Consider the following 15,229-nt stretch of genomic DNA (forward strand, 5'->3'; position numbering starts at 1 on the left):
ATGGACCAGAATGTATAAAATTTGTATTTAATCAAGAAACATGGAAGTAGCCTGAACCAAGGATTTGATGAAACAAAATGGTTGTCTGTATAGAGACCAGCAGGCCTGCATGTTAGCAGCTTCTCAGTGAAGATGCAGGCAAGTACAGATAGACATCTTTAAGGTCTTGGTAACTACAGGTTACTATATGACAGAAGCCATATAAATTTATAACCTTGTTTTTCTGGGTTAGAACCAGCAATAGGGGATAGCTAAATCAATGTGATTAATTAAATAAGGAAAAAGTGTTTTTCTATACAGTTGAATGAACACAGAAATGATAATGAGTGATTCATATTTACTTGTATTTGATCATAATTCTATTGTCTTAGAATCGAAGGTATAATTGTTGTTAGAATCAATATTTGTAAATCATGTTTTAACATTTGAAACTGGGGAATTGAAAGGAATGCTGCATAGCTTAAGGACATCTCTCTCTGGAAGCAAACCAAGAATAACAAGTTATTCTTGAGGACAACAAGCTAGTTTTATGGCTGCCCCTTTGCATATGGGCAGACAGAGAGGGCATGCGCTAACAGCATGAGTGAAGGAATGTAATACGTAGAATAGAGGCTGTCTTCATGTGACCAGGAGACAGTTCCATCCAATGGGATTTTTTAAAGTACATGCTTGTAGCACGTGAAAGAGGTATGGATCATGTATGATGATGATTGTGTGACGTCTGTATTTTGTGTCTATAAAAATTGGTCCCTTTGTATGAAGGGGTGTGCCTCTTACCCTTAAGGGGACACCCTGGTCAGATACTTATCTTCTGTTTCAAAACTGTTTTTGGGTGTTTTCTAATTTAGTCTAAACTAATTCAGCTGTATAGGACCAGAGACGCGGTCCTGGCCCCACAGTACCAAGCGTAGAGGCAATTTGCTTCTCTGCTAGAAAAAAAGCATTTTCGTTCAGCCCCCAAAACATGCTGACTTGGATCCTAAACACTACAAATGGAGCAGCAGAAGAATCAGTTAAGAGTTTGGATTTATACCCCACATTTCTCTCCTGTAAGGAGACTCAAGGTGGCTTTCAAGCACCTTTCCCTTCCTCTCCCCACAACAGACATCTCATGAGGTAAGTGGGGCTGAGAGAGTTCCGAAGAACTGTGACTAGCCTAAGGTCACCCAGCAAAATAGTGGTTAAGAGCAGGTGTACTCTAAACTGGAGGAACAGGGCAGTGGTGGGATCCAAAAATTTTAGTAACAGGTTCCCATGATGGTGGGATTCAAACTGTGGCGTAGCGCCAATGGGGCTGGGAGGGGCACGACGGGGCGTGGCCAGGTATTCCGGGGGTGGGGCATTCCTGAGCGGGGCTGTGGCAAGGACCCGCTTGCACCTGCGTCGCTTAGGCGAAAGCGAAGATACCTGCGCATGAGGCGCAGGCTGCCATGCACGCCGGTGCACCTCCTGCTAGACTGCTTCAAGTTCGGCGTGCTACTGCTGAGAGGAGGGGCGTAACTAAGGCAAAAATCACGTGGCAAAATCACCAATTAGTAACCCCCTCTCAGCACACACAAATAATTAGTAACCTACTCTCAGGAACCTCTGAGAACCTGCTGGATCCCACCACTGGAACCGGGTTTGATTCCCCGCTCTGCCGCTTGAGCAATGGAGGCTTATCTGGGGAATTTAGTCTAGCCCAGGGGTAGGGAACCTGCGGCTCGAGAGCCTCATGCGGCTCTTTTGCCCTTGCACTGTGGCTCCACGAGCCGAGCCGCCGGCCCCATCCTTGCCCACCCTGCAGGTAGCAGGGCAGGCGCATCCATGCGCTTCTCAGAATGAGCGGAGTAAAAGGTAAAAAACCCCCAATATATATAGTGTTATCTTTATTTTAAATGTCAAAAATTATTTGCGGCTCCAAGTGTTTTCTTTTCCCGTGGAAAACGGGTCCAAATGGCTCTTTGAATGTTAAAGGTTCCCTACCCCTGGTCTAGCCTGTGCACTCTAATACATGCAGCTGGGTGACCTTGGGCTAGTCAAAGTTCTTCTGAGCTTTCTCAGCCCCACCCACCTCTCAGGGTGTTTGTTGTGGTGGGGGGAAGGGAAAGGAGTTTGTAAGCCCCTTTGAGTCTGGTTGTGGTGGGTTTTCCGGGCTCTGTGGCCGTGGCCCTTTGAGTCTCCTTGCAGGAGAGAAAGGGGTGGGGGATATAAATCCAACTCTTCTTCTTTACTGATCTCCTGCAGCCTTTTGTGCATTTCAGTTCATTCCGTTTTGTGGCCTCGTATGCTGTTATATTGCTTTCGCCTTCTGTTGTGCTCTTGTTTTGGATTGTTGTGTTTCCTCTGACTCCTACATACATGCTGCCGCAGTAGCCTATTGTGTGGGTGGTTTTTCCGTATCTGTTGTTTATAGCTTCCTATTGCCAGCACACTTTTTCCTTTCCTTTCTTTCTTCCAATACTGGGGCATGGCTTGCGGGAATACTGGGATGCAACCCCTGCCACAGGAAGCAATTCATAAGGCTGAAGGTGAAGAAAATGACACTTCCTAGATTCTTTCCTGGTCTCCCCAGTTTCTCCCATTCTACAGGGCCGTCCACGCAGACCTGCCACAGCCACAAAGAACTCCACTGATTCTAGGGCCACCAAAAGGAACATGTCTGAACGGGAAGTGGAGACTCTGGGACTGAGATGCCCGAGGAAATCAAGGGACTGGGGTGCTCCCTATATGCAATCTCATCAAAGTTATTTAATGATGTCTTCACTGTTTCTCCAAGAAACATTTTGTAACCAAATCATGCTGGCTTATAACGGGAACCCTTACAACTTTTTAAAAATTATTTTTATTTATTTAATTTGATCTACCGCCCCATCCCCGAAGGGCTCTGGGCGGTCTACAGCATAAAACCACATAAAATCATCGTAAACATCCATAATTATAATAAAAACAGCAGTTATTATATCCTAAGATGGCGTCCCACCTGAACCTAATCCTCCTAGGAGGAGGAGGGAGGGGTAGTGGGTCCTGATGGTATTAAAGACTCATAAATCCCGATAATGGGTCCCACTGATATTGAGGACCCCTAACCTGGGGGGGGGGGGGCACACTCAGCAGCTGGTTTCTCCAAAAGCCTGGTGGAACAACTCAGTCTTAAAGGCCCTGCGGAAATCGCTACGGTCCCGCAGGGCCCGGATAGTTGGAGGGAGAGTGTTCCACCAGGCAGGGGCCAGTGCCGTAAAGGCTTTGGCCCGAGTGGAGGCCAGCCGCATCATTGAGGGGCCAGGGATCTCCAGTAAATTGGCCTCTGCCGAGCGCAGAGGCCGAGCTGGGACATATGGGGTAATGCAGTCCCAAAGGTACGAGGGTCCCAGGCCGCGTAAGGCCTTGAAGGTCAAAACCCACACCTTGAAGATGATTCGTAAGTCAACTGGGAGCCAATGCAGACAGCGCAACACAGGTTGTATGTGGTCTCGGAAGGCGTCCCCTGTGAGCAATCGAGCCGCTGCATGCTTACTAGTTGGGCAACGTTCCCTGTATGCCACGTGGCTGCGCGGTCAAGTAGCCACCATATTGGTGCTGTGCAGATAAGGGGCCGTCCTGCACGGGGAGCTCTCCAGGAGGGCTTTCGGTTCCGCTCAGTGTCTGCGACGTTCCAAGGAGCACTGGGAAAGGATTAGAGGGACTATTGTAGTTGGGTTCTTGAAGTTTGACTTCAGGTGCCTGAATCGGTTAAGCTTAGAAGCTGAGAGTTAAATATAATGGGATTACAAAATACCTCCTGTCACACCGTTAAGCACGTGAACGCAATCCATACCAAGCTTAGAGGCAATTTGCTTCTCTGCTAGAAAAAAAGCATTTTCGTTCAGGCCCCCAGAACATGCTGACTTGGACCCTAAACACTACAAATGGAGCAGAAGAAGAAGAGTTTGGATTTATACCCCACCTTTCTCTCCTGTAAGGAGACTCAAGGTGGCTTACAAGTGCCTTTCCCTTCCTCTCCCTACAACAGACACCTCATGAGGTAAGTGGGGCTGAGAGAGTTCCAAAGAACTGTGACTAGCCTAAGGTCACCCAGCAAGAATGTAGGAGTGCAAAAACACATCTGGTTCACCAGATAAGCCACTGCCACTCAGGTGGAGGAGTGGGGAATCAAACCTGGTTCTCCAGATTAGAATCCACTTGCTCTTAACCACTACACCATGCTGCCTTTCAGAATTCTTGATGCAAACACTTGCCATCTCCCCCCTCCCACACATGGCCACTACAACTTTCCCCGCCTACCCAACCTCTGTGGAGGTTAAAGGAATCCCAGGAGCCTTGTGAGATCAGCAGGGAGTGGGGAAGTGGGTGGAAACCTTGCACGAAATCTCGCAGGGACACAGGAAAGAGCTTGCATAGGAATTACGACTAACTTCCACTTCCTACAATACTGTCCTCCGCATCCCGAGCTGTACTCCCTCAGTCCCACAAAGCATTTTAGGAAGCACAGAAAGCTGTGGTGGGAAAAGTGAATCGGCAAACACCAGTTGTGCGAACTCTGCTCTATTCTAATAATCTGAGCAGTTTTTTCCTTCCCTGTACATTTCATCTTACAGTGTTACTGTCCTGCATTTTATCAACTCTAGCGAACGAATATTCTGCTGACGAGACTCACTCAAGCACCCAATTATAACCCTAACCTAAGCCGTCCTTCAATTGAAGAACTCGTTTTGGAAACAGAAGGGGGCCCGTCAAGCTGGTTTATTTGTTTCCCTGAAACAAGCAAACAAATATAAGCAACAGCCTCTGAGTGTTGAATGTTGTTCCTCTGAGAGAAGGAGATGGGAAAGATAACCCAGGACAAAAATTAAAAGAAACTGGCACCCTAACAAGGCAGGAATAGACAATCTGCAGGATTATAAACAGTGGTGGGATCCAAAAATGTTAGTAACAGGTTCCCATGGTGGTGGGGTTCAAACTGTGGCGTAGCGCCAATGGGGCTGGGTGGGGCACGACAGGGGCATGGCCGGGCATTCCGGGGATGGGGCATTCCTGGGCAGGGCAGTGGCAAGGACACAGTCGCTGTGCCGGTCCTTGGGAAGGAAACGAATGCACGCAGGCACAGGCTGCCACGCACGCCGGTGCACCTCCTGCTAGACTGCTTCCAGTTCTGCGCGTTACTGCTGAGAGAAGGGGAGTAACTAAGGCAAAAGTCACAAGGCAAAATCACCAATTAGTAACCCCCTCTCGGCACACACAAATAATTAGTAACCTACTCACGGGAACCTGTGAGAACCTGCTGGATCCCACCTCTGATTATAAATAAATCTATTTATTGTCGAAGGCTTTCACAGCCAGAATCACTGGGGTGTTGTGTGGTTTCCGGGCTGTAGGGCCGTGTTCTAGCAGCATTTTCTCCCGACGTTTTCTCCTGATCCTCTGAAGATGCCAGCCACAGATGTAGGCGAAACGTCATGGGAAAATGCTACTAGAACACGGCCGTGCGGCCTGAAAACCACACAACACCCTATAAATTTATTATAAATTATGATCTAAGCTATTGTCCTTCAATTGACAAACTTGTTTCGGAAACAGAAGGAAGCCCATCAAGCCGGTTTATTTGTTTCCCTGAAACAAGCAAACAAATATAAACAACAGTCTCATACATATCCTATGACATGACTGGCAACTAAAACGCACCTTTTCGTGCCTGGAATTTGCTGCCTTCAGGAGCAAGAATAGAAGCAATGGAATGTTGTTTTCCTCGGAGAGAAGGAGGTGGGAAAGATAACCCAGGGCAAAATCTAGGGGAAACCGGCACCCTAATAAGGCAGGAACAGACAATCTGCAGGAGGGTTTCCAAAGCCACTTCTGCGGGCCTATCTGTACTTTTAAAGTAAACAGCTGCCTTTCTGGTCCAGCTCCTCATCTCCTGTTAACAAGAAATTCCTGTCTGGGAATTTGAACATCTGTCCTGGCTGAGTGAGGGCTTAATTCGGAGATGTGTGAGCATGGACCAAAAAAAAACAACTAAGGAGACAGTCTGATCCTATCTGCTTTTTCTTATATATGTGGGTTTACATCTGTATATGTAGAGTGCATCCTTGTATTTCTTCACATGATCTGCGCAACCGGGGAAACTTGCGCTTCACAGACATGGCACTCGCAAGAGGCAGCAAAGGTCACAAATGTAGCCTAAAACCATAAGTAATCAAGCCGCAAAATTGGTGGGGACAGAGTTTTAAAATAACTCAGCAGACGAGGGCTCCTCCAGTCCCACCCTCACCCCCTTTTGGGTGACGTCTGGGCCCAAAGGCAGGGAGGGGTTTGGGGCAGCAGGGAGGGGATTTTTGGGTTATGCCTCCCTGTGGTATCAAAAAGCTCTCTGGAGGCAGCAAGGGGGGTGGTGGGCAGCAGAATCATCCCTGGGGTTCCGGATTGGGCTGCCGGACTGGAGAGGCAAAGTTATTTGTGGAAGAGAAGAAGGGGAAATAGGGAGTGAGATAGTCCCAGAAACATGATGTTTGTCACTCATGGAGCCAGAGTGGTGTAGTGGTTAAGAGCAGGTGGATTCTAACCTGGGGAACCGGATTTGGTTCCCCACTCCTCCACCTGAGTGGCAGAGGCTGACCTGGTGAAACAGATGTGTTTCTGCACTCCTACATTCCTGCTGGGTGACCTTGGGCTAGTCACAGTTCTTCAGCCCCACCTGCCTCACAAGGGGTCTGTTGTGGGGAGAGGAAGGGAAAGGAGCTTGTAAGCCACCGTGAGTCTCCTTAAAGGAGAGAAAGGCAGGGTATCAATCGAACTCTTGTTCTCATAAGAAGAACAAAAATTCTGGGACTCCGGTCCCAGCCAGGACTTAGGTCTCAAGCTTCACATGGAATGCTTTCAAATTCAGACGCCTCTTGGCTTTGAGAGGCTTGGAATGGAAAAAAACGCATTACATCGTCTCTTGATGCAATCTCTCTTTTTAAAATGTTTGATTTTAAAACCTTAACTACAGCAGGAACATCCGTTACCAATATATCTATATCTATATACATATACCAGTCTCTCCCGTAATCACCTTGGCCCAGAGGTGGGATCCAGCAGGTTCTCACCAGTTCCCGAGAGTGGGTTACTAATTATTTGTGTGTGCCGAGAGAGGGTTACTAATTGGGTCCGCTTTCCCATCTCCACGCCCTCGCCTCCCCGAGAGGCATCCTGCCTTTGAACGTGAAGGTTCCATATAGCAATTGCGACTAATAATGTAACTCCCTGAACAGGGTTAATCCCTTTCAGGTACTGCAATTCATTGATTCTCAGCCTTTCGTACCTTTTATCTCACCAGTCTCTATCAAAGAACCTGTGTGTTTCACCATTGCTGTGTTCAGATTTGTGAGTTGGGGCATTTTCTATAATGTGATGATGATTTAGAAATGACCTGGTGCAAAAAAAAAATTGGGGGGGTCATGGTGGGGTGGCTGCCCATGGGGGGGGGCATCCAACTCAGATTTTGCCCAGGGCTCAGGTTTGCCTCGGTATGCCTCTGCCCCCTTTGCTGAGGGGGGGCTGGCGAGGGAACCTGTTACTAAAAATTTTGGATCCCACCACTGCCTTGGCCCCAAATTATGTTTAGTCTGTTATAACCCAAATAACCTCATCTGCCACGCCAGTGACTGAAAGCCTTGATGAGGTTTTGCGGCTGCCTTTTTCGACACATAAGAAAACGACAGTGTGTTTTTCTCTCTCCGGTATTTATTCACAGATTTGGGGACATGACGTTAAAAAGAAGAAGAAATCTAACTAAAGTTCAGATAGCTGTACATGCAGGGGAACAAACGGAGAAAAAGATCAACCCCTAAAAAGGCAGATGAACGCACAGCAATGTCTCATTTCTACCCCAAAACACTATCCCAGCATGAGGAAGAAAGCAACATTTTCCGTTCTCTTTATCTCCCCACCAGTTCAGGAGATCGGAGATACGAGGGGTCTCTTATCGTTCGTAGGAGAGTGTCTGAAAATTCAGACATGACAACAGCCAGGGGGCCTGGAAGCAAGCTGCTCTCTGGTGTCTTAAAGTCTTGGCTCGGTTTCAGGTTAATCACAAGCTTTCAAGCTTTCCTGAGATGAGGTATAATGAAAGCTAAGAAAAAATGCCCTCGGGAAAACGTTTTCTACTCTTCCTCGGTCTTTTGAAGCAGGTTTTAAGCTCCCCCATAAAGAACGATATTGTACAGGCCTGGGCAATACCTGCAACCATTTCAGACACCGAAAGAAAAATTCAATGGCTGTTTACACTGGTGTGGTCCTAATTAATTGCGCGGGGCTGCACCAGTATAAATTAGCTCTGGATTAAGCAGCAGAAACTTGACTTCAGTCATGGTTCGTGAAAGCTTTTCTGCTATAAGCGATCTGTGGGATGAAACGTATAGAAAGCCATTTGAGGTGGGCTGACAGATGAGGTATAATCTTTTCACAAAGCCAAAGGCAGATGGGAGGACCGCAGCAATCAGAGGACAAGATCACTCAGAGGGATCTTTATGTATGTGTGGTCTCCTTCGAATTGAGTGTACATTCCCAAGTTTGATTCTTGGTTATACATACATTTTAAACTATTTGGCAGTCACCCGGTCCTCAGATCAGAGAATCCCAATGGTTTGCGAAACCTGTTTAAGTGTGACTTATTATCTCCCTTCGCAGGGACAATAAAAGAGAGCTATGTGCGTTAAGTTTTCGTTGGTTTTTCCCCGCTCCTCCTTGTCTTCCCCCCACCCATACCACAGCCGTTTCCCCCCTATTCAGCTGCCGTTTCAAAGGCTGATTCCGCATAGGCCAAAAACAGCAGTGTGAAAATGATGTAAAAGGGTTTAAAATGATGTAAACGGGTTTATACTGTTTTCACACCATTTTCACACTGCTGTTTTTGGCCCATGCGGAATCAGCCAAAATGATCCAAAGAGCTTTTTTTTTTTTAAAGTAATACTGAAGTTCTATAGCTGGAGCAAGAGACATTCTGAAATTGACATGAAATTGACACGGTTTAGCAAAATAAGGCTAGACCAAAGACAGCAAGCGCACGCACGCACACACGGACGCACACACACACACAAAGGCAGCAGGCGACCTCTCCAAATGGAGGTTGCACGGAAAGAGCAAGGAAGCGGGCAACAAGCTAAATGGTGGATCAGCTTAGTTAGGGTCACTTTGCAGGTGCAGAATCCCAGTGCGAACAGATTGCAAATGCCTTAACAGTCCAGGTGCTCAGGAGCAACAGCCGCAGAAGGCCATTGCTTTCACATCCTGCATGTGAGCTCCCAAAGGCACCTGGTGGGCCACTGCAAGTAGCAGAGTGTTGGACTAGATCAGGGGTAGGGAACCTGCGACTTGAGAGCCGCATGCGGCTCTTCTGCCCTTGCACTGCGGCTCCACAAGCCGAGCCGCCAGCCCCATCCTTGCCCGCCCTGCAGCAAGCAGGGCAGGCGCACCAACTGCCCACGGCCGGCTGGGCCACGCTGCGGGCTTCCCCTCTTGCCTGCCCCATTGGAGCGGGCCGGGCGCTTTCCCGGCGGCCGGCGAGGCTGAGCTGCTGGCCCCATCCTTGCCCGCCCTGCAGGCAGCAGGGCGGACGCATCCATGCGCTTCTCAGAATGAGCAGGGTAAAAGGTTAAAAAACCCAATATATACAGTGTTATCTTTATTTTAAATGTCAAAAATTATTTGCGGCTCCAAGTGTTTCTTTTCCCGTGGAAAACGGGTCCAAATGGCTCTTTGAATGTTAAAGGTTCCCTACCCCTGGACTAGATGGACTCTGGTCTGATCCAGCTGGCTTGTTCTTATGTTCTTATAAAACCACGGGGGAAAACCCCCACAGCAAATCAAACAGCCACTTGGTAAGTAATGCATATGCAAACAGAGTCCTGGGAGCAGAGAAATTTCAAAATCCCCTCCCCTGCCAAAAGCACTGGAAAAAGAACGAGAACACGGGGAGTTATCTTCTGATGAATATGAACTGTGAAATTCAAGAGGGTGATCATACGGAGAGGCTTTACACTTACTCTGGATAATCTGACCAAATAATTGACCCCTGACGTTGAATTGCTATTTTTATACGTTTAATCAAACCTGTAAGCCTGCAGGCTGGATCGGTTGGAGGCTATTTTTTATAAACAGCAAAAACTACCTGCCCCAGTCATAGCCGGAACATCACCCTTGTATCGAATCAGAGGTGGGATGCAGTTTTAGACTCAACGTACAAGATAAATAAGAGTTCAAAGCTCGATAAGCAATGTAATGACGTAAGCAATGTAAACCTAACTGGCCGTCATGTTCATTGCTTTCCTATATAGCACATGACTTGGTTCTCACTAGTTAAGCCATTTGGCTTCAATCAAACTGAAATGGGAGATGTTTGATCTAGCTGTTTGAATCAAGTTCTCTGTGACAATATATACTAAGAACATAAGAACATACGAACAAGTCAGCTGGATCAGACCAGAGTCCATCTAGTCCAGCATTCTGCTACTGGCAGTGGCCCACCAGGTGCCTTTGGGAGCTCACATGCAGGATGTGAATGCAATGGCCTTCTGTGGCTGTTGCTCCCGAGCACCTGGTCTGTTAAGGCATTTGCAATCTCAGATCAAAGAGGATAAGGGGAAGCATATGTTAACGTATAGCGCAAGGGTCTGCAACCTGCGGCTCTCCAGATGTTTGTGGACTACAATTCCCATCAGCCCCTGCCAGCATGGCCAAAGGGGCTGATGGGAATTGTAGTCCATGAACATCTGGAGAGCCACAGGTTGCAGACCCCTACTATAGTGTAAGATAGCTTTGCTTTTACAGCTCAATCTAGATCCGTGGTGGCGAACCTTTGGCACTCCAGATGTTATGGACTACAATTCCCATCAGCCCCTGCCAGCATGGCCAATTGGCCACACACTCACACAAATGCAGTTGCCCTCCTGGTTGACGTAAGTGCCACTTATGTCAGTTGGGAGGCAAATAGGGAGATAGGCAGGCCTCCAAACACCACTTCTAGAGTTGTGTTGACCTAACTTGAAGGCCTGCGCACTTGGGGGCATACTGGTGGTGCTCCCAGAGATGGAGCCAACGTTAGCTCTCACCAGGATTTTGCCCCAGGAACTCCACTGGTGGGGAAGATGGACTTACACCATCTGCCCCGTTCTCCCCCAAGGAAGGCTTTCAAGCAGCCAGAGAGGTTTTTGGGTTCTTCTGCATCCCGGCACCACCCGAAAGTCCTCTGGAGGCAGCAGGGCGGTGCGGAAGCAGCATCGTCGCCGGCTGCCACCGGGATCTAGATTGCACTGTGAGTCTCTCCATTGTGGTGGGAACATTGGACTGAAGCCAAAGTACCATCAGCAGAGGGAAGATTTGCAGAGGGAACCTTTCTTTCCAGTTCCACACCTACCATGTGTATCTTACAGGTTTATACACCAATACGACTGAAAAGGAAACTTTACCATTACACCAATATATTTAGACATCACAGGAGTCTTACCTGTAAGGGTCTGTAGGGTCTTTGGCATCGCAGACATCAGCATGGCCATGGCAGACGCACCGTCCTCCGATACTGATATCTTTGATGCTGTAGTAATACTAGGAGAATACAGAATGGTCTGTCTTTATCACTCAGCAGAATATTGCAGCCCCCCTCCTCATTCAGCGGAGCACATTCAGGCCACAAGTAATCATTGCAATCAACTGCTTAAAACAGGGGTCCCCCGTGTGGTGTTGGTGGGGGCACGTGGTGCCCGCCAGCACTTTCTCTAGTGCCTGCCACGTGCTTTTTAGGAAGTGGGCTGGACAAGGTAGAGCTTTTGCCCAGCAAGGCTTCTGATTGGCTATTGGAAATTTTATTGGTTGTGCAGATTTTTTAAAAATGTTGCTTTGGCAGCAGCCCAATGGTCCACCCTGTGCTACTGAAGTTAAGCTGCGATAGTATTTTCATAGCTGGCTCCACCTCCTGCGGCAGCCAGTTCATGGCCGCCATGTTGTTGCCACACCCATTATGCTATGTCAGAATTTCGAATGTTCCCATGGGCTCAAAACGTTCGGGGTTTAGAATTACGCTTAACAGGTCATACCTGTAGAGGAGGAGGAGGAGGAGGAGGAGGAGGAGAGGTGAATGAGGAGAAGGAGAGGAAGAGGGAGAGGGAGAAGGAGGAGGAGAAGGAGACGGAGAAGAAGAAGAAGAAGAAGAAGGAGGAGGAGGAGAAGAGGTGAATGAGGAGGAGGAGGAGAAGAGGTGAATGAGGAGAAGGAGAGGGAGAGGGAGAAGGAGGAGGAGGCGGAGGAGAAGGAGACGGAGAAGAAGAAGAAGGAGGAGGAGGAGGAGGAGGAGGAGGAGGAGGAGGAGGAGAAGGAGAAGGAGAAGGAGAAGGAGAAGGAGAAGGAGAAGAAGAAGAAGAAGAAGAAGAAGAAGAAGAAGAAGAAGAAGAAGAAGAAGAAGAAGAAGAAGAAGAAGAAGAAGAAGAAGAAGAAGAAGAAGAAGAAGAAGAAGAAGAAGGGGGGAGTGGTGGCATGCAAGGGAGGGGGGGTAACCACCACTGGGGTAACACGATGCCTCAATTTATTTTTACATTAAAGTACTTTCCCACGGTGAAAATAAATTGATTTCATTTTTTTAATTTTAATTTTTGCTGCCCATTTCCATTCTTCAAGAAAAATCTTTAAATCCTCTAGATAATCTGTTGCTGCAATAGCAGCTACTGCTTTGCCTAGAGACGTTTCTGGCTCCGTGTAGTCAACATGACAGCCACCAGCGAATTAAGAGAAACTGAACCATTTATTCGTTTAAATAACGCTTTGGGGCCTTCTTCTAAAAGCCTGGCAAGTTGCATTTCCAGCCCCTGGACTACAATTTTACTAGTTGCGGGAACACCTGCTTGTGATTTGAGTGCTAATGAACAGCAGGCTGGGATAATCCACAGCAAAAGCCAAGCTGCCTTGGCCAAGAAGCCATATGTACTAACCAGCAGGTGCTGCAAACTTTTAGGGAGGGCTCCCCCCCACCCCCAGCTTTTGTTAAGAGATTTGGACAAGGTTTTTTTCCCCCTCCCTTCCCTTCTCTGATCAGAGTCATCATAGCATACATATGCATGAACTTCTCCAGAAAGACGCCTTCTGGTTCAAATGGGACACGGGAAACAAAAATCTCCAATTGAAAGGGAGCTTTCTCCATGAGCGGTAAGGAAAGAGGCAAGATCCTGTGCGATACGTAAACCTGCTTCCCCAGTGTTACCGCCAGGAAAATAGCCAAAATATTTTCCTGAGTCGAGTTATCTGACTACACTGGCTCCAGGTCAGGACACAGAGACCAGTGTGGTCCAAAAGCCTCCACAAGGCTTGCAAAGGACGAATATATGTGATTGTGCCAATGTTTTACATGGTTTCCTTCTTGCCTTTGTCCTTTTAAGATGTAATGTAAGCCCCTCAGTGTTGGATGTGTTATTTGCCCAATGTTTAGCATTATACTTTAGTTGGGTTCTCCAGTTGATTTAAGGCGTTGTTATTGTTAAATTAGGATACTCTTGCCTATAGGTATAAGTGCTTGTACTGTATTGAGGGTTCTTTAAGGTTTTCTCTAATGTTTGAGTTTAGAAATGTTATTTTTGATATTTGTGTTTATTAGTAAAAGCAGTAGCTTGTAGCAGCTGATATTAAGGGACAAGGACGTTGTTTGAGCTGAAATCACTTAATGTTACCCGAGCAGCAGCGGTAACACCAGCACCCAGCACCCCTGCTACCAGTGTGAAGGAAATGTGCATCTTCTGCAAGAAATAGCAAAAAGGAACCTGAGCTCTTCTAATGGGAAGATGAACGACAAGAGTCTTCCTTCGTGCCCATCGACTAAAGACTGCTGTCGTGGATCAGCCTGATTCTGGACAACCACATTCTGTTCCACGTAACTGAAAATAGCCCACCTCTTTTATTCATCCACAGGAACAATTCTGGCTGTCGACCAGGACTGAACGCCCAGCTGGCTGCGCAGAGGGCCAGGAAATTCGTCTAGGAGCAGCAGTGGCGTAGTGGCTAAGAGCAGTGGCTAGGAGCAGGTGCACTCTGATCTGGAAGAACCGGGTTTGATTCCCCGCTCTGCCGCTTGAGTTGTGCAGGCTTACCTGGGGAATTCAGATTAGCCTGTGCACTCCCACACAAGCCAGCTGGGTGACCTTGGGCTAGTCACAGCTTCTCGGAGCTCTCTCAGCCCCACTCACTAGCTGAAACTCAGACCATGATTACAAGGATGTATTCTGCACTGGCCATGGACCGACTGCTAGCGAATTCACTGAAAGCGGAATTTCGCCAACTGCCAGCGAACTCACTGAAAGCGGCGCTGACAAATACTTTCCTGACGACCTGATTGAGAATTTATAATGGCCATTAGCGGTTTCCTGCTGCTGTGTGCAGAACGCACGGCATCCTTCCAAGACAGGAAGTCCTATAAGCCTAGGCACCTCTCTAGCAAGACTGAAATCTATGGCTCCCACACGAGAAACTGGGCTGATAGTCACAAGAAACACTGAAACAGCTCACCCTCCGAGTCACAGTCGGGTCCCGCAAGGCCTTTCCCATCAAATGCCCAAGGAGGGTGTTGGTCTGTAAGAAGCGCAGTCGAATGTTGGTTGCTTTGGTGAAATTCCTCAGCAAAGGGGAATACGAGAAGTTCATGGCTCCTGGACGTCCATTTACCAGAGAGACCACAATCTGCAAGAGAGAAAGGGGTAAGGAAGCATCAGGTTTCTGAAGGATGTTATCCTCAGTCAAAGGCTCATTTTCCCTTGAGATTCATCAGTCTGATCCTCACCTACACGCAGCTTCTAGGCTCTATTTTTTATTTATTTATAATATTTGAATGCCACTTTCCCACCCATCTGAAGCCGATTACGCACTGATGTGTTCTCTGCTTCAAGCAGTCCATTGCTTCGGATCAGATCTTTAATTATGCAACAGATTTGATATTTTATTGGGGTCGGATTTCCCTGCACAAAACTGCTCCGAAGTGACCGCTTTTTTAAGAGGAAGCCCCGTGTTTTCCAAGAGTGGGGAAAACCTGACCTTTTTTTCTACTGGTTTGCAGTGCGTTCTCTAAAACGGAAATGAACAAAATCTACAAGCATCTAACTACATCTTCGGGGTTTGTTGGGGAGGGGGCAGTGCTATCAAGTCACAGATGACTTAACGGTGACCTCCTGGTGGGGTTTTCAAGGCAAGGGATGTTCAGAAGTGGTTTTGCCACTGCCTGCCATCATGTCACAACCCTGGT

The 15,229-nt window shown here is 47.7% G+C and overlaps 1 protein-coding gene across 1 annotated transcript in view; it reads right to left on the reverse strand.

The window, feature by feature from the left end:
• Positions 1-15,229, reverse strand: part of LAMA5 (laminin subunit alpha 5) — a 280,376-nt gene that overhangs the window by 159,404 nt on the left and 105,743 nt on the right. Inside the window, 2 exon segments of the mRNA XM_048497913.1 lie at positions 11,462-11,559; positions 14,500-14,670. Of these exon segments, the coding sequence (XP_048353870.1) occupies positions 11,462-11,559; positions 14,500-14,670 (269 nt within the window).

This window comes from Sphaerodactylus townsendi, linkage group LG05, assembly GCF_021028975.2.
Source record: "Sphaerodactylus townsendi isolate TG3544 linkage group LG05, MPM_Stown_v2.3, whole genome shotgun sequence".
Lineage (NCBI taxonomy): Eukaryota > Metazoa > Chordata > Lepidosauria > Squamata > Sphaerodactylidae > Sphaerodactylus > Sphaerodactylus townsendi.